We start from the raw sequence: 19,389 nt of genomic DNA on the forward strand, positions 1-19,389 counted from the left end.
TTCTGGACAAAATACCTCTACAAAGCATCACTGCACTCTTCTGTGTCGGGCAGCATTTGTAATAGGTCAGTCACTTCATTCTTCGGGCTCCTTCTCCTCTTACACTGACAAGGCTGCAGCCATAAATGCAACTTAACGTGTTCCACTGTTTCGTGAGCTACACTGAGTCTATTATGAGTGAGTGTGTGTGTGTGTGTGTGTGTGTGTGAGTGAGAGAGAGAGAGAGAGAGAGAGAGAGAGAGAGAGAGAGAGAGAGAGAGAGAGAGAGAGAGAGAGAGAGAGAGAGCAAGGAATTCCAAGACATAAAAGAAAAATAACACCCATCTAACTTTTCCCAAGCTTTTCAGTACTCCCAGAGAGAAAGCTAGACATCAGAAAATGTGAGCAAATACTGCCCTCTGCTGGCTCTAACAGAGAATTGCAGTGAAAGGGCCTGGGTAATTTTTTTTTTTTTTTTTTACAGTTACCATATCTTAGCTAGTGTTTATACGGTCCAAATGTTAACACATAATTAATTACAGTTCCTAAATTATACACAGTGGTGCATCTACCGATAGTATGAAGGGGCTAGGGGCCATCAATAAGAACATGCATGTGATTGTCAGTTTATGTTTCAAAATCCAACAAATCAAGTCCAGTTAAACTGCACCTTAACTCAAACTAATGCCTCAGACCCATGCTCACTGAGTGGGAAATGTTTTATTTTAAATCATCTCAAGATAACAACAACAGCAACATGTACATAGTTGTCACCCGAGAAACGACAGAATATAAAGAGACATTTTGAATAAATTCACTTTAATGTCCTTGTTGATTCTTAAGACAGTAGAGACACTTCTGGACCTTGTGTTGAAAGCCATGGCCATGTCAACAGTGAAGCTAGATTAAAAAAAGAAAAAACACTTTCCTGGAAAAAAAATAAGAGTTGAAATTAAAAAGAAGCTAAGAACAGCCATTTTGCCACACAGAATATAGATAGAGATATTTGTAGTCCTTGTAGTAGTGCTGTAGTCAGGTGGTTGTGACCCTTCTGGCATGCCACCCCTCTCTTGGCTTGAGAGAGCTCCAATGGCAGAGGATTGACGTAGTATACAAACTCCATTGACCTCCTGCAGCTGCAGCCTTTGGTTTGACGGGCTAACCATGTCTCTTGTCTTCAAGACCATGGTTCAGCACTCAGTAGGCTGGTGGTTTGGTAGCAGGCTGAGTAGGACTAATCTTTCTTATACTGGCATTGGAGAGTAAGGACTGGTTTAACACGGTTCAACTGGCCATTCCTCCGATATATACAGTACACTTTACTTTAAAAGGGGCAATCTGGGATTCAAACAACAACAAAGCGGTCACTCCACCACTTTTTTTGGTAATCAGCTGAGGGATGGGGCAGGAGAAATGCTCTCAAATTCATAGACAGAGCAATGGATGCAAGGACTGACAGGCCATGAGATCATGTGATAGTTTTAATCCTGTTTAAAAGCTACACCGTGTTTGTTTGCAATTACATTACTTCGCATTTACAGTATAAGTTATATTCTTCAAGAATCAGTGGCTATATATCATTCATTTAAAAGTCCAATGTATGTACCAATCCCAGATTGCTCCTTTCAACAGCAGTTATCGGGCCTGACATAAGACTGTCATAAGGATGACACAACAGCTGTCATTACAGATCTTTGTGGCTCATAACAGCTGCTTGAAGTAAAGTGTGTAAGTTATTGTACTAACAACAATATTAATTTTGCCTGATGCTCGGGTTTGTTACGTTTTTTAAGATGTACTGTACACTATCCCAAAAGCGAAGACTGTATTAAAAGCATTTAAAAAAAAATAAAAAAAAGTAGGAGAACATTTATGACAGAAACATTATTTTCTGGTGCTTAGACCTGTCAGATCTCCAAGGGGGACAGAGTGAGACAGAGAGACGAGAGTGAGTTTTCAGCTAGTAGCTAGGATTGCAAAAAAAAACTAAAAACTAAAAACAGACACACAACATGAACGAAACATATGCATTGATAATTGTGTGCTTTACTGTACCTCATAACTGTGCTCAATGAGATATGTTTCAAAACATGGTTTCAATATTGCATTGTTTCCACTGTTAACTTGAAATACAATAGAAAAGCAAATGTAAAAAAAACATGAACACTGAAGAGAGTTCAGAAATATGGCCTCAAACATAAAACACAGGTTTAATCATCATTAAATAACATTGGGATACCTCAAATATTTAAGAACCTCTCCCAAAGTTGTAATTATCATTGTTGCTTACTGATGATAAGCATATGAGGGTCAAAGCCTACCTCAAATAAGCATTTGTGATATCAATCTTATATTAACTATTTTTCGAACACACAAAAAACATAGACTGTGACGAGGAGAGTTGAAAGAGCAGCATCGAGATTCATATTTAGTTTGTTTCTTATTCTCAAGACTTTGAATGAGACTATTTTTTGTTTTTGTTGCATGAACCAAACGTACTATGATATTGTACATGTCTGTCCTGCAAACTTGTGAGAAGGCTGCTGTATAATCCTTCATATTGAAGTTAAAAACATTTAAAAAGAAGAAAGAAAAAGAAAATCGCTAAACAAAAGAAGAAATTACTCTGTCTGAGCATACGATTGGCCAGACCTGATCACCTGATCAGATAAATAATCAAAATGGCCACCATGTTGATATTGGAATTGATACTGTATGTAGATGGAGGTTAGTAGATAGCGTGAGTGTTTGGGTGAGTATGTTTGTACTACAGACAACTTCACTTGAATCATTCTCCATTTCAACAAGTCAAAATACATTAGCTCCCCCAACTAAAGCTAGTTTCATCGATAAGAGACCCCACTGTACAAGTATCAAAAAAACTAAAATGGCAACAGTCGATGAAAAAAAGAGCTAGGCGATCGGTGACTGTCAAGATTTAACTTTATCCAGTCTGAAGCACATGGCGTAAAAAATGCATATAGGTAGAAAACAAAACAATTCAAACAGTGCAAATCATAATATTTCACACACTCTTTACAAGAACGGAATCTTAGGGGCGGGAAGAGGGAGGGGACTGTTTTTCAAGAGTAAAATGGAGGGATCTTGGCTGGCTAAGAGGGAGAGTGGAGGCGAGGGATAGCCCCTGCCTCCAGCGCCTATCCATTCTGTGTTCACAGATTTAAAAGGATCCTACCCCATCTGTGTTCACAGATCTGAATAAACTGGATAGGTTTAAGCAATATGGTGATAACCCACCTAACCCCTAATAGATTGAGTGGGGCTTCCGGCATTTTGCTTCCACTCATCCAACATTCAGATCTGTGAACACATATGGGGCAGGAGCTAGACTAGAGGAAGGGACTATGGACCGAAATGGAATCGGGGTGATGAGAGGAGGGAGGAGTAGAGAGGGAGAGGAAGATGAGAAGTGCGGAGGGGTGGGAAGGGTATGGTTGGTCTCGGGTAGTGGTCCTCGGGGGGTCAGGTGTTCAGTCCTCATGTTGTCCTCCTGGTTCTAGAATGCTGGATCAACCACTGTAGTGTGATGTCTGGGAGAGGACAACACACACACACACACACACACACACACACACACACACACACACACACACACACAGGTTGATTGATCAGTTGTTATAACCCTATGGATAACACAAAATAAAAGTGTAACCAGACAATGTGCATGAAGACAGACTCTCACCAATGTTGTCTTTCTCCTTGCAGGAGATGGAGTAACAGCAGATCTCTCTGTCCTGGATGGCTGACAGGTTCCTACAGGAGGAAGAGGAGTGGAAGTGTTAGAGAAAGCACACACGCACACACGCACGCACACACACACACACACACACACACACACACACACACAGTATCAGTTCAGGTTATTGAATTGAGTCACATTTCAATTATTGTTCTCTTTGTAGAAGATAATGTATGAAATGCCATACTCACATCCTCTCAATCAGCTCCTTCTCATCCAAGGCACCTGTTATATCTCTTTTATTCCCCAGTACAAGCACCTGAGGGAGGGAGGGAGGGGAAATGACATGAGAAAACAACACTTCCCATGACCACACCGTGGAGACATCGTACACATGAGTCACGATGACAGCACACAGGGAGGAGAGGTGTGCCATCTTGACTCACATGTTGTTTTGTTAACTGAATGACACAAGTCGAGATCATCTTTCTGCCCTGATATTCTGTTGATGTTTTGTTTTTTTATCGCACTTTGTTACGTTCCCAGAAGTACAGTGGTAAACAGAGGGAGGCTACTCTTTAATTGTGTTCATCCAACCATTTCAAAAGATTTTATAGTCCTGTTTCAGCTGCTATTTTTTTTTTTGTCAAATGATAGTCGTCACAATGGGTACTATTGGGTAATATTTTTGGTACTTATGAACTGGTAATACTTGGTGCTTCATCGTATGTAATTGTGATAGTTATCTGAAATATCTTAAGGGGGAAAAAAAGATTACTCATTCGATAATTATTACCATTTTTTACCCCCCCCTCCCCATTTCATTCATCAGTAATTACCAGGTACACAACAGACAACAAAACACTGCATTACCTATTGTGGTTCTCAAACAGGGTAGCTAGATCAATCTAAACGACAGGCTAATATCTCAGGACAGGAAACAAAAGGCAGCTAATTAGAACTGATGTGAGTGGGGGGAGTCGCTCGTCTCTGGACTACCGTATCCATCTTCCCTCCCTCATTTACAGCCTCACTAAACATGTCCTTAAAACGCTGTGTCCTAGATGAGGCCCTGGGGATTATTCACAGAGAACTATTACAACACATACCAGCGTGTTCAAACTATTCTCGCATTGTGACCGCCTATGGTCCCTGGTCCGAGCATTCATTACTTTATCTTATGATGACTGATGGAGAGATGATTCACTCACTTAAACAAATGTATTTGTTGTAAGTCGCTTTGGATAAAGGCGTCTGCTAAATGCCATAAATGTATTCAACTGTGTTAAATAGCACTATACTAACTAATTGAACAAAACGAGGTGCTATAGATACGCGTGATCAGACTCAAAACCATGCAGGTCATTCTTCAGCCATTCTGGGGTACCCCATTTTCTGTTACACTCTATGAGAAAATTAGAAAATCATGCACAAGGGTATCCCCTGCCTTGATCTTTACTAGGATCAATCCTTCAGCTCTGATGTAGCCTGCCTGTATGGATTTCAGAGGCCCGGCCCTCCTAATAGCTTCCCCTAGTCAATACGCGTCTGACGCACATGCTACGCTACAGCATTAGCCATGGAGATGCTAGTAAAACATGAAGCATCTGCAACAATTCACCCATGCCTAATCACTCTCTCTCTCTCTCGCTCACTCAGTCTCCCTACCGCTTTCCCTCTACCACCCTTCTCTTCCTCTCTCACCGCCTTTCTCTCCCTGCTTTCCTTCCCACCTTGCTCTTTCCCTTCTTTTGCTTTCATCTTTTTCTTCTCCTTCCTTCCTCCTTCTACCTATGTCTCTCTTTTCTACACTTACCTAAACCTAATCTCCCTCTCCTCCCTCTCTATCTATCTCTCTCTCTCCCTTCCCCTCGTGGTCAATAAATCAGGCCCTCTCCTCTCTGGTCATCACTCAGACACACATTCATTATTCATGTCTGGGTCTGGGCAGAAGGTGGGGAGTGTCTGTGTGTGTCTGTGTGTGTGTGTGTGTGTGTGTGTGTGTGTGTGTGTGTGTGTGTGTGTGTGTGTGTGTGTGTGTGTGTGTGTGTGTCAGATGCCACACTATTGCAGCTCAGGATGAGCCTCCACCGTGCCTGTCCGACTCATATCATCAACATTCTATAACGTAACACAATAATATCGGCATATCACTTACATATACACCACATTAACCGATACTCAGATCAACACCTGCGCTCATATCAATACCTACACTCACACCAACACCTAATTCAACACAACTCCTACACTAATATCAACACACAGTATACAGCCACAGCAACAGTCACACCAGTACCTACTGGAATGCCCTGTAGCTGGGGTTTGTCTAAGAGGTTGTGCAGTTCGTTCTTCGAGGCCTCGATCTTCTCTGGATCTGCAGCATCCACCATGTAGCTGAGAGAGAGAGAGAAAGAGAGAGAAAGAGAGAGAGAGAGAGAGAGAGAGAGAAAGCGAGCGAGGGAGAGAGAGAGAGAGAAAGAAAGAGAGAGAGAGAGAATTTTACGTGTGTATATGAGATAGGTCTTAAAGCAGCATTCCTGCAATGGGGCTTAAGTGGGTTTGTGGTGTTACCAAGGCAGTGAGCTTCTAAGATTAGTCTTACTGTGACCGTGATGTGGTTAAATGCTATTATTGTGGTAGTGAAACTGAATGAGTGAATAGGATAGTAGTGGTGTGCTGGAGAGACTGTGGTGTAGATAGTGTGCGTGTGTGAGTGGATACTTACACAATGGCACTGACTCCTCTGCAGTATCTCTCCCACATGCTCCGGAATCGAGGCTGACCCCCAATATCCCACAGCTGGACACACACACACACACACAAACACAACCAACTTGAGTCTCGAGACGTTACACACACACATCACTGTAAAACATTGAGCCTGTCTGTAGTCATCATCAAGGCCAGTTATGACAGCTTGTAGAGCAGACCCAGCATTGGTTGGACACAAGATGGTGTCATGGTCGAGCGTCTGATGATGTCACTACTGACCTTAATGGTGACGTTGCCCTTGGTGATCTTCCTCATGTTGAAGCCCACTGTAGGAATCATGTCCTCACTGAACTGCCCCGACTGGAGGTGGCAGGTAAGGAGATGGAAGGAGGGAAGGAGGTAAGGTTAGAAACAGCACTGCTGGAGACAAAGGCATACATAATTCATAATGACACCTGTATGAGCAAAAACTGCTCTTTCAGCAGACCCACCAAGGTACATGTCATTTGTCATTCAAATGTACTCCCTGTGACAAATGGCTATAACCAGAACCAGGGATCCTTGTATGTACTGAGGCCTCAAAATGAACTCAGGTATTCTAAGCTATCTTTACTGAGAGCTAGCTAGATGCTACAACACTGCTTCCCAAAATTGAGCAACAAGCAACAGAGGAGTTTGCCAAATCTGGTATGACCTTCGCATGAGACTTTCGAATATGCTTGCTGTGAAACACCAAATCATAAGACCATGTCTCGAGGCAACAGCCAATCTTTCCAGTACACACATCAGATGTAAGAAAGTGTCAAACGCATGGTCGATGAATCTGAACCGCAGATTTCTTTTAAAAAGGTCAATGTTTGTGTTTCATTCTGACGAGTCATTCATCTGGGTTGTGCTGACTCCAGAGGTCAGGCTCGACAGCAGCAGATAGACAACACAGCAACGCTTCAGGAACATGTCACATGCTGGTGAGAGCTTAAGGTGAAAATGCTGAAGAGGCAGCTACATAATCCATGTCCTTTTAGTCTCCGAATGGTCGCAAATGTCAAACGTAGGCCCTTGTAATATCAGTAGGAACATATTAATGAGGAAAATGCGTGCAAAAGGAGTCCATTGGAGATGATTATACCTCAGGGAAGTGGTCTTCACCTAGGCTATTGAGATGAATAGCTTTTGTCAGGCTGAGATATAGCAGCTTTCTGCACTGCACTTTCAGAAGTGTGTGTGATCCGCGTGGAAACTTGTCACAGGGTGGAAGGAATAGACACTTCATTTAGAGACCGGCAGTCTGTAAATACTGTAACAGTCATGACACATTGACAAGTGTCAACTCCTGCCATCTGCGACACTCTACTGTGCAAATTAGGCCTACACCTCTCAAAGTCACTATTCGCTATATAGATTGATTCCCAGCCACAGTGATACGCATCACCTGTGACCATTCCTTCCTCTTGCTATTTAATTTTGTGAACTATTTAGTTCACAAATTACAAAAATCACATATTTGGTTCCTTACCCTGAAATGAGTCTATGGACAAGGACAAACTTCAATCAACAGCTTGGTTCTGTTGGATCTTGGATCTTGGCAGTGCAACTAAGAGCTAATTTTAGCATTTTTCAAAGCCCAATGCAAATCAATGGACGCTAAGTTAGCATGTTTTAAATGTCATGGCCAAAATCATCTCAAATTCTCTGAAGAGACTCAATTACTTTTTTAAATTTAAATGGCTCTGAGATTGATTTGAGTATGATTGTTCACCCAACTTACACAATCCCGTTAAATGGATCAGTTTGGAAGCTGCAATCTTACTCGTCACTGTCCTCGGGCAGATCATTACCCAAACAGGTTCTTCCACACACCACCTGATGCAGTCTTGTTTTCAAAGTCGATTTTTCTCAAGGCAAGGTTAAGGCAGTAACACTGCCGGCAAGTAGGCCACAGCTACAGCATAGGGCCATATCTCTACTTGACATCAATTTAACACTTTCTCACTATACAGTGCAGCATCATTTCCTTCCTCGTGGCTTGATGTGTTGCAGCGATTACACAGAGAGAGCCATTTCGGACAAGACTAATGTGCTTCTGGGGTGGTGAAACCTGAAACTGTATTTCAGCTGGATACGGTTGACACTTTAATACCAAAGACTTGTAAAAGCAGAGAACAAGTCTCTCAAGGAGGGGAGAAGAGATGCGGGGTAGGGGTGAGGGTGTGTGTGGGGGGGGGGGGGGGGGTGAGGGGGGCAATGTTGCTCTAACTTGTATGTGAACCTGTGTGTATGAACATACTGTGATAGCAGACTCCTTTGTGTATATTCTTGTCCCACAACAAAAGCTGGTTTGTGTTCAAGACCACATGAAGTCGATGACAAAGGCGGTTTTGACGTGTCTCTTTTGATTCTTATGTGACTATAACAAAATAAGCCTCTACTCGTCTGAAGACTGTATGACAAACTGATGATTCCATTCAACTGAATGTAATTGAGGAGTGACGTGACCGCCGCAACAATTCAAGAAATGGGGAAAAGCTAGGTCTTTGTAACACCTTCATAATCATCACCAACTGACAGAAGAGTATCCATGAGTACAGGAAGTACACTGTCGAGGAAGGTCTGAGGTCACAGCGCATCTGATTGGTTGGTCATGCCAGGTTGTCTGTCATCAGCGTGAAGCTCATTGGCTGTGGCTGGAATAATGGGTGGGATTTATCTAGGTTTTTTCACAGGGTCTCAGCACTTTATTCTAAGGGTAGCCTAACTCATTCCCCACACACACACACACACACACACACACACACACACACACACACACACACACACACACACACGAGAGGGAGCTCTCACAGCATCCTGGATATAGAAATGGAACATAGACCTGACATGATTGTCTTTCACATAATCTTGTTCCCAGTCACTTCCGCCCCAATTTCCTCAGAACGCTTCAAATCCGGCCTTCATTTACCCAATAGAATGATCAGGAAAAACTTTAGCTCGCATCAAAATCATCTTCCACAGCACGCCCCACCCCTTGAGTTGTTGTTTCCCTGGGCTTATATGTGCTGTGTGCAATAGCCTGAGGACAAGGTAACCTTTTACATGGAACATGATGTCCACAACATTACATCTCTTTCTATATGTGCTATCCCTAAGAAGTGGCCTCCCTAGGTTTCTGAGCAAACACGCCTTTCAGAGACTATCCCGCTCAATGCTTTTGCTGCATTCCCCCTCTATCCTGTGCCAAACTGCCTTGAGTACCCTCTGAGTTTTCCTCCGGGCCGACAGTCGTAAAAACAAACCGTTAACGGACACTTAACCGCCTCTCGCCGGTAGTGTTATAAGAAGGATGAGCCACAGGGCCGTCACACTAAGAGCCCAGATGGAAGGATGACACAACAACGATGAGTCACCTTCCCAAAACACTGTCTACCACTCTGTAGGGGAGCTGGCCGAGAGCCAGGAGAACACACTCTCACGCTCACTCCCCAACGAGGCAGTATCAGTCTCGCTAACAACCACCTGTGGTAGTGGCTTATCAAACCTGAAGCGCTTCCTGAAAAATGCTTCAGTGTACTAAGATCACCTTAAGTCCTGTAGTTTCATAAAGCTACCATGTGACTGGAAAATCTGCTGTGTGTGTGTGTGTGTGTGTGTGTGTGTGTGTGTGTTCTATATTATCGTGAGCTGTTGTTCTATTGTGGAATTGACTTGGTTTCGTTATCATCTTTATCTCTGAGAATGACAGTAATAAAGCAATGTGAGTGACTGTTCAATAGACAAGTGTCTTTTGACCTCAACACATTGGAGTCACGGGTCTTGATCTAATGATCCAGTGTTTTGTCAAACTTTAGGACAGATATGGGGTCAGATATGCCATGCAGTTTGAGCCAGTTTTACTTTTGTAGTAGATGATCTTGTCCAGTGTATTATCTTGACACTAACAATAGAGTCCCCTGCTTACTACACTAGTGAGAAGTTACCTCTCACAGCTAAGATAGATAAGATTTATTTCACATTTAGCTCAGAAGAGTTTGGGTTTGGGTGGGGACTGGGCAGTGGTAACTACTGAATCCTAGTCAATGACAAAACGTTGATTTACCAAGTGATTTTATCATCACTTGATTGGAAATTAATTTGGTTGTGAATGACTGACATGAATTTTGAATAAACTGTTTAAAACCAGGCATAACATATTAATACAACTGCCATAAGTGTATAGTACTACATTTTGGACCTGATTAATTTCTAGTATCACTACATCTTGGGACCACCAGCTGTGAGTAGGTGGGTATTGTAGCTCTGTAAGAGAGAGAGTGTCTTATCCCACGGGCTACATCTGTAGCTGGTGCTGGAGCAGGCAGATGCTTGGAGGCAAAGCCCAAGTTTAATTTATGTGCTCTCTAAAGGTGTGAATTTATACACAGATGACCTTCTTCTGCACAGCCTGGTTTTATGTGTGCTCACAGAGGGAATACTCATCAGCACCGGTGTTAGCTGGCTGAAGACACACACACGTGCATGCACGCACACACACACACACACACACACACACAATATTGGTATCACTCTTAGAGAACACCCATTTGCAGGTGCATGGAGCCTTTGTAGTCATACTATTACACTGAGCATGATTTCACTACAAATCCCACAAATCCTCATCATCCTCAAAACCCCTAAGAAGTCAAATGAGGCCAGGTCACAATGAGTCTGGTGGTGAATTGATTCAACGGATGTTGTAACAGACAGACAGGTAACTGAGTTAGGCCTACAGTTAGGCCTAATGCCATATTGTAGCAAGTTAAGAAGGGTACAATTGACCCTTTGTCAAGTATTCACAAGAAGTATAATTGGGTTAGATACAGTGCAGCAAATACAGAAAGGAGGGAAGTGAAATCAAATGTAGCAGCCACACTCTGATTTGGAAAAAGAGTGTGGGAGGTTCTTTGCAGTTTTGCAGTGATTGTGACTACTATTTATACGTAAATATACTGTATCTATTATATAATTATACCTACAAAAGATTTATTGGTAGGCTACTCTTATAAATCTTTTTTTCTAAGTCTACAAGTTGTCTGCTACTTTGTCACCGAAAGACCAGACTGAGAAAAGACACAAGAATGTAACAGCTAAGTAACAGCCCATTTTGCCACAGGATTACATTTTTTTCCCTTGAGAATCGTCATAGTCTAAGCAGTTCACATATCCAACCTAATCCAAGGTTTTGAGCATTCCTGGGTGGATTTTTGATGAAAACAACATATCTAGGCGATGTGTAGGCAGGCTAGCTTCCACACACAATGTGTACAATGAAATAACTGTACATCCAAGCTTGAAGGCCTGTGCTCGTTTCACGACAGCATTTAACTGGACGTCACTCGTGATATCATCATTACTGGCAGTGGCAAGCACATCATATGGGCAGACAGTCTCCCATTCCTCAATCAATAAAGGCACATACGCACTCCTATTCACATTAATTAGATCTATTGGGCAATAGGCTACTATTGCCACCCTATTGTGGTTTCTGCTTGGTCTTTGAGAAAAATATGTTTTTTAAAAAGCGTTGATTGCAAATAATGCTGCGACATTCTAATTATGGGAGGAGCGGCGTTTCAACCACGGGACCTCTACTCAGGCAGTCTACACACAGTCGTAAATCGGTGCACATAGACAGAGCGAGGAAACCCAGAAAAAAAATTACCGCTATAACGTTCACGAAGGTGGTCTTCCCCGAATACTGCAAACCGACCAGTGTCAACTCCATCTCCTCCTTCCAAAACAGCGCTTTAAACCAGTCCAATAGCTTGCTAAACAAGGCAATCATTTTGAGAGAGCAGCTAGGTGTGTGCTGAGAGCAAAATATCAGCTGACTCTTCACCGCCGCGGCGCACGGATGGGAGGAATGTGAAGATGTATTGTAGTCGGTTTCAGTCTTGAACAATCGCAAATTGTACGCCGGTGTAATGTTTTTCAGTCTTAGGGAATGACAATCGTTTAAAACTCCTCTCGTAGTGTCTTCTCGCAGTATTGCTGCTAGGGCTTGTCCTTCCACATTGGGTGGGGTTGTAGATCCATGCACAGCTGATCCGAAACAATGCGCGGAGGTGAACGATTTGACTGGTCGAGAGAGTTGGTGAGCCTCAGTAGCGCCCCCTGCTGTAAACTAGAAGAGCAACATGACCACGAAAAGAAATATGACATCCTGCGGTCTGCGATGGCAGGTTCGTCTAAATATTTCTCGTCAAATATGTAAACCGTATTAGAGACAAAAAAATAAAATAAAAAATAAAAACATGACACAAAACAATATTTCATTTAGAAATTAGAAATGTTATCCCAGAATTAGTTTTTTAAATATTGGTTGAACATCAACCGTGAGTTTTGATATACTCGAATCTGCGTTTGTCATTCTTAAAACAACTCGAACGTGCATTTGACAGATATAGGGAAGTGAAGTGACATTTTTACACAACAAGCAAGTGGGAAAAGGTTGCTTGGTTTGCACCAAGAAAAATGAGCAATCTACAGTAAATCTACACTGTCCAGTGTACCGTAAATTGCGGTGAGTGCATGGTAACTGAGTATGATGTCTAGCTTAGTAATATATGTAATGAATTATGTAGGGAAATAGCTACATCGCTAGCAGGCTGCGTAGCTAACGATTTAGCTTGTTTGCCCCCCCCCCTCCACACACACACACCCACACTAACTACTGTCTAGCTCGTTGTCCCTAAGTGTTAGCATCCACGAATCATGCTGCTGAGAGCTGCAAATCAGTGTATCCTTTTATCCACCTTTCCCATCTCAAACAGAAGACACAAAATGTGTGGTGCGGCCGCAGTCCCAAGACAAGACGAGGCACTGACCCCCTGAAACGAACCATTGACAGGAACTATCTGAATCTAAGATTGGTTGCAATGGGCACGACACTCAGTGAGCCGTGCATCTATGACAAGCTGTCAGAGAGCATTGATATCCTCCGCCAGTCTGGGTACCGCTACGGCATGTCGGAGAGGGAGATCGAGAAGTTTATCAAACAAGTCCTGGAGACCAACGAGCCTCGAAGGGACCCACCACAGTTCCCCATCCTTCGAGCCACCATCAAGGTAAGTCAACCAAAGACGCGTAGTCCGTTATATCAGTCGGACAGACACTTGTATTCCCTGTATTTTCTCACATGAAGATGTGACACCCCGATTTCAGCCCAGTGTCCTTGGGGGACAATTTAAGAATGGCATGGTGTGTAGCGAAATAGCACAATTTCATACGACATTCTCATACAATACAACATGCCACCAAAACACAAGGAGCATGCTCTTTCCTCCTCCTCTTTTCTCCTAGTTTGTGGTGGCGATTGGCTTTCTCTTGGTGGTGGTCCTGGCCTTCACCTACCCCCAGAGCTCCCCTCAGCTGGGTCTGATCAACATGGGGGGGCACAACTGGTCCTCGCCCCTCAGCCATGTTCGGCTGCTGTCTCTGCCCATTGCCAAAAAGTACAACCTGCAAGGTAAACAACACTGTGTTTGTTAGAATGTATTTTCCTGAGTGACCCTTGGAATGTGGTTTACAACAAGGGGTACCAGACTAGTGCCTGTCAGACTCACTGGCGCCAAGCCTTATGTCCTGGTTTCCTGTTTATTACATACTATAAAATTGACTACAAGCTCTTTGTGGTTGCCACTTCCCTGCTGACCATTCTCTTGGACTGTAGTTTGGTGTCCCAAGTCAACTTGACTAATAAATTGTCTTTCTTCAACTTTCAATTTGAGTATCTACCTTCTTCCATGCATCATTGGATCTTATTGTTCAACATCAGAAACATCATCTTTAGTGTTATTGTATTATTGTGTTACTACTTTGTTCCTTGTTTTTGAAGGGGAGAGTTTGTAAGAATTGAATTGTTCTGCAATATGACAATGAACTTTGAAACTGAAACCTGTTTCTTGTTTTACAAGGAATCACAGGGTAACCGTAAACATTCTAGTAGCAACCCCAGGTCCGACATGGATAGTTAGCATTGTGGGGCAAGTGGCCTAGAGGTTAGAGAGGCCGGCCAGCAATCGGGAGGTTGCTGGTTTGATCCCAACCCTAGGAGGGAGCCGGATGTGAGCTGGTAACTGGAAGGTTACTGGCATCATATCTAAGGCTCTGCCCTTGTGCCCTAACTGCTCCAGCGGTGCCGAATATGGGGGTGTGGGTGTTGTCTCGGGAGGGGTGTGCACGTGTCAAATTCCTACAATTGATGAGAATTGATTGCATGGCCAAATAAAGAGTCGTCTTCTTCTTCTTCTTGTAAGGGCAACAGTTTGTTTACTGTATATTCATAGTATATACAGGAAACAAACTCTAACCCTAACCTCATGAGGTCACTTGAAAAAAGGCACACTCTGTTCATTCCATGGTCAATTACTGTGTTCCTTGTTTTTGAAGGGGAGTGTTTGTGAGTAAGAATTGAATTGTTGTTGTGACCTTAACTGTCACAGGGAGGGGGGGGGGGATGCAAATCTGACCTCAGAGGCAGCGTCACTCTTCTCCTTATCTAACAGCAGTACCTCCCTGCTCCTCTGTCCTGTAGGTTTCCATGAGTGGTGGAGTGCGGGGGCTCTGAGGCAGGGTCTGGTCAACTGCTCTGGCTGTGCGGAGGTCTCCAACGTGCTGGAGGTCCCAGAGACGCTGCGAGAGTCTGCAGCCCTGCGCAGGGGGCCCCAGCCCGTACTGCTCAAGGTAACACCGCCACACACACACACACACACACACACACACACACACACACACAGCCACACTGCTGCAGTGCTGACACAGACCAGAGCAAAGCGGTATACATTAAGATCAACTAACTGTCCTGTCCTGTGTGTGTGTGTGTGTGTGTGTGTTGTGTGTGTGTGTTGTGTGTGTGTGTTGTGTGTGTGTGTTGTGTGTGTGTGTTGTGTGTGTGTGTGTGTGTGTGTGTGTGTGTGTGTGTGTGTGTGTGTGTGTGTAGGGCGGGGAGTCTCTGTGTGTTCAGAGGCAGCAGTTGGAGGAACTCTACTCGGCCCACTCCAGCTCCATGTCTATCCTACTGGATGAGGACAGTCTGCTGCCCCACGATGAGGGCTTCCCTCAGGGACCAGCCAACTTCACCCTGCTCTGGTACGCCCCAAAGGCTACGGCAAGCCATCACTGACATTGATGATAACACCTATCCTACCCTTCAGATCTATAAACATTGACCGGGTTTGGGTATCCTTCCCTTCAGATCTACAAACATTGACAGGGTTTGGGTGAGGAGGATGTTTTTGGTTTGGGCCTGGGGAGGCTGGTGGAGGTCGAAATCGGAGGACGGGCTCATTGTAATGCAAGAGGAATCATGGTGTCAATCGTGGTATCAAACACGGGTGGATGAGCGTGTCCTCCACCAGCCTCTACACGTTTGGGCATATCTCTTTTTTCTGATATAACTTTCCTTTCTTTCCATTCCTATCCCTCTCCCTTCCTCCTCCTTCTCTCTTCTCTCCTATTTCAGGAGGTTTACCTCTGGGGCCAGAGAGAAGGTGTTGAGGTGGCTGTTCCCTAAGGCTGAGCTCTGCCCCCTGTTGGACAGTGCCGGAACCACACTGCAGCGCTGCCTAGTCACTCACAGTGCTAACTCTCAGAGCAGGGTGAGTGTGTGTGTGTATGTGTATGTATGTGTGTGTGTGTGTGTAATCAAATAGTTTGATTACCTGTACTCCCATCAAGCGCAGAATGTTTGGATAATGTTTCTAAATAAATGTGTTTTCTGCCCAACTTTGTGTCTCTCACTCACAGTGCTAACTCTCAGAGCAGGGTGAGTGTGTGTGTGTGTGTGTGTGTGTGTGTGTGTGTATACACATGCATATCTGTCATGGGTTGGTTTATACAGTGGTGTGTGTGTGTTTCAGGGAGTACGAGTGCTGGGCTGGCTGGTGGTCGGGGAGGGGCTACCCACGGTCCGGGTGCTCCCTGTCCATCGCTGTCAAAAACACTGCAGCTCCTTCAACCTCTGGCTAGGACCTGGAGATATGGGTGAGAACACACACACACACACACACACACACTGCAATACATTATGTATACAATTCACCCCGACTGTAGACTCTACATGAGTTTGCTTTAAGTTTGACCTCATCATGACCATTTGACCTCCCCAGTGTACGCTGACCCTCGTTACTGGCAGATGGAGCTGTTCCCTGGGAGAGGCCAGAACATCGTCTGTGACGGCTCTGCTTTCTGAGGGCGGAGAGGAACTACTGAAATGGACTGAATGAGAGAGAGGAGGGAGAGACAGACAGACAGAGAGGAGGAGGGAGAGCTTTGACTTGTCAGCCAGGACTCCTCCCATCCTAGTCCAGACTTCCTCGTACTGGCTGAGAATGCATCACTTCCTGTTGAGGCACAGGTGCGATTGGACCTTATACCTGTCCGTTGCGAGCTAGCCTCGCCTCTCCGAGGTCTGGAGCAGCACACTCTCCTCAGGCACAAGAGAGATTCAAAGAGAAGAGGTCTGACACTTCTCTCCTGTATCTGTTTCCCTGTCTCCACTGTACACCTGAAATAGGCTTGTGTTCATCTGCCATAACTGTCATACTCTATACATGATCCTATGAGCCATCTTTAACTCCCAAATCCATCCCTTGGCCCTAAACCTCTAAGGTGTAAGCTGAGACTCAGTCTCTCAGAGCAGAATAGCAGACTGAAACAGGTACTATATGTCTTTGCGAGGGGAAAAGACTGGAATGTCGTCACACTGTTATCTGTTGGCCTCACAGCTGACGAGGTCCACAGTGTGTACCCAAAGAGGAGAACTGGAAAGGGAAACTCATCTAACTCGAAAGAGATCTCCTCCTGTGTTCAGTTGGAATGTTCTGTTTTTTTGTTCTGAAGAATCTCATAGCCGCAATGAATCAGCAGAATGGGGGGTTTTTTTGCGGCTCTGCCCGTCAGTCCGAAGTTTTTACTGTGTGTCTTGTCACCTAAGCTCAAAATGTCGCCTTTTTTAGTGAGGATTTCAAGTTAGGATTTATTAATTTAATTGGTAAGTAAAGAGCAGGTTTTTCTGTTTGTGTATATATTTGTTTGTTTTAGTGCCATCATTTCAACTGAACATGCCTTTGTTTATGTTCTTCTCATTCACTGGGTTTTTTGGCCCCTGTTTTTCTCTCTTGTCCAGTTGCATTTGTATGTAGAAGCACTTTATATGATGTCATAGTATTTGATGATGTCACAGTTTGTCTTATGGTCTGATGACACGTTCAAGTTCTCCTCGTAAATAGGAAACTCAGAAATGTCCAACTTTGAAACAAGTCTCAGAATCAACCAATAGCTCTACGCAACATGTTCCATAAATTCTAAACTCAATTTCCAAAAGTTTCTCAACAGTCTACATTATCGCAATTCGTGCAGTCTTAACTATCTTATCAATTCAACAAGTTACACATTTTCAGGTTACGGCCTTATTGTACAAATTAATTCACCATTTATACTCATCAGTTTGTAGATCTTTTATGGATGTCATTGTCATAGATTCTTGAATGCATCATTAATCTGATTCGTTTAGAGGGGATATGATAAGGAGTTTTTTTTGTTTTTGTTTCAGAGCTGCTTTCTTTTATCATTTATTGTTTGAATTGCAAAGCAGTACACGTACCCTAAACTATGAACTGCGGTTATTACATTGTATATGTATGGTTATTACAGTTCCACTTCTTTGTGACTGGGGATGTGTTGACTTGTACAGTACATGCTGTGTTGGTGCAGATAAGCTATACAAACTAGACTTGACCTTATTGACCGCTCAGAGCTGCTTGTAGGAAATGGACTCATTGTGGTACATGCTTCCCCAACAATGAGCAAGCTAATAAGTAATAGGTCTTTCAGATACATGACAAGAGTCAACAGGGGCTGACTGAGTGCTGAAGGATTGGGGTTAGTACTCTGGGGGTATTCATTATAATTCACACAGTGAATTGCTCTCAATTTCTGTCTCTCACTCTGAAGTCCAGTTGGGTGCGCGAGATAGTCTTATCTTCACATGTTCTTTTGCTGCTCAAAATGTTGTTGGGTTCAAGGCCCTCGCACCACCCATTACCGTTTAGTTTCAGACATATTTGCCTTGAGTCCAACCTTGCCTTTTCTATCAAGCCTTACTTGTGTAGTTGTATCAATTCCTCCCGTTTCCAAGTTTTGGTTCCTATTTTTGCTTTAGCAAGCTAAAAACGACTCGCTTAATATGTTCTTCAAGCAATTGTGAGTTTTTGTGATGTTAAACTGAATACAGGGTAATCACTGGCTGTATGTGTATGTGTTTCCAAGCTGACAATGAAACGTTGTTGAACATGCTTTGAACAGTTGCTACTATTGTAAAACATGATCAAATTGCAATTTATGACACAACTATTGGACAGTAATTTGGTTATGTGTGGGGTGTCAAGGAAAACAAAAAGTTGTGACTTGACCATTATGATTTTTGGAAATATCCCTTTCAATCATGAGATGTTATGAAGTGTAAAATAATTTCGTAAATCAATGTGCACTGAAACGAACCTGTTAAAAACAGTTTGATTACCTGTACTCCCGTCAAGCGCAGAATGTTTGGATAATGTTTCTAAATAAATGTGTTTTCTGCCCTACTTTGTGTCTGCTTTGCTGCTTATCGGGGTACACTTCACCTTCACAAAGACTAAAATAATAGAATAAACCTTACTGTGAATCATACAGTTGCAATAAGTACAATAGGCCTATGCTATCACCCATGTGGTCAGCTATGTGCATATAAGAATAACTAAAAAAAAACAAATATATTCTTTCCACTTCACTGTAATTCATGCACAGACCTTTACCAATAAGTACAACTCTCTCAGGGCTTTCGCTTGACTTCATGATCATTTTAGGCAACCCTTTCACCCTTTCTCAGAAACATATTACAACCAAAACTAGTGTAAAAACAAAACAAAAACTCATATCTAATATAGAATCAGTTCCTCTAGGCTTGTAAATCAAGCCCT

The 19,389-nt window shown here is 43.3% G+C and overlaps 2 protein-coding genes across 2 annotated transcripts; one reads left to right on the plus strand and one right to left on the minus strand.

The window, feature by feature from the left end:
• Window positions 1-689: 689 nt before the first annotated feature.
• LOC310803738 (ADP-ribosylation factor-like protein 8A) lies at window positions 690-12,578 on the minus strand. The gene is made up of 7 exons (XM_083668602.1): window positions 12,090-12,578; window positions 6,674-6,754; window positions 6,408-6,481; window positions 5,983-6,076; window positions 3,931-3,998; window positions 3,683-3,753; window positions 690-3,530 (listed from the first exon to the last, which is right to left on the minus strand). Exons 1-7 carry the CDS (start codon window positions 12,210-12,212, stop codon window positions 3,478-3,480), a joined length of 564 nt encoding a protein of 187 aa, XP_083524728.1. The 5' UTR covers window positions 12,213-12,578; the 3' UTR covers window positions 690-3,477.
• Window positions 12,579-12,828: 250 nt separating this feature from the next.
• Window positions 12,829-19,014, plus strand: cUnh6orf89 (chromosome Un C6orf89 homolog). Its single transcript, XM_083668598.1, has 8 exons — window positions 12,829-12,950; window positions 13,201-13,494; window positions 13,730-13,895; window positions 14,964-15,112; window positions 15,369-15,517; window positions 15,891-16,026; window positions 16,288-16,411; window positions 16,537-19,014. The coding sequence occupies exons 2-8, from the start codon at window positions 13,306-13,308 to the stop codon at window positions 16,617-16,619; spliced, it is 996 nt and encodes a 331-aa protein (XP_083524724.1). The 5' UTR covers window positions 12,829-12,950; window positions 13,201-13,305; the 3' UTR covers window positions 16,620-19,014.
• The last annotated feature ends 375 nt before the right edge of the window (window positions 19,015-19,389 follow it).

This window comes from Argentina silus (assembly GCF_951799395.1).
Source record: "Argentina silus genome assembly, chromosome: 4".
Classification (NCBI taxonomy): domain Eukaryota; kingdom Metazoa; phylum Chordata; class Actinopteri; order Argentiniformes; family Argentinidae; genus Argentina; species Argentina silus.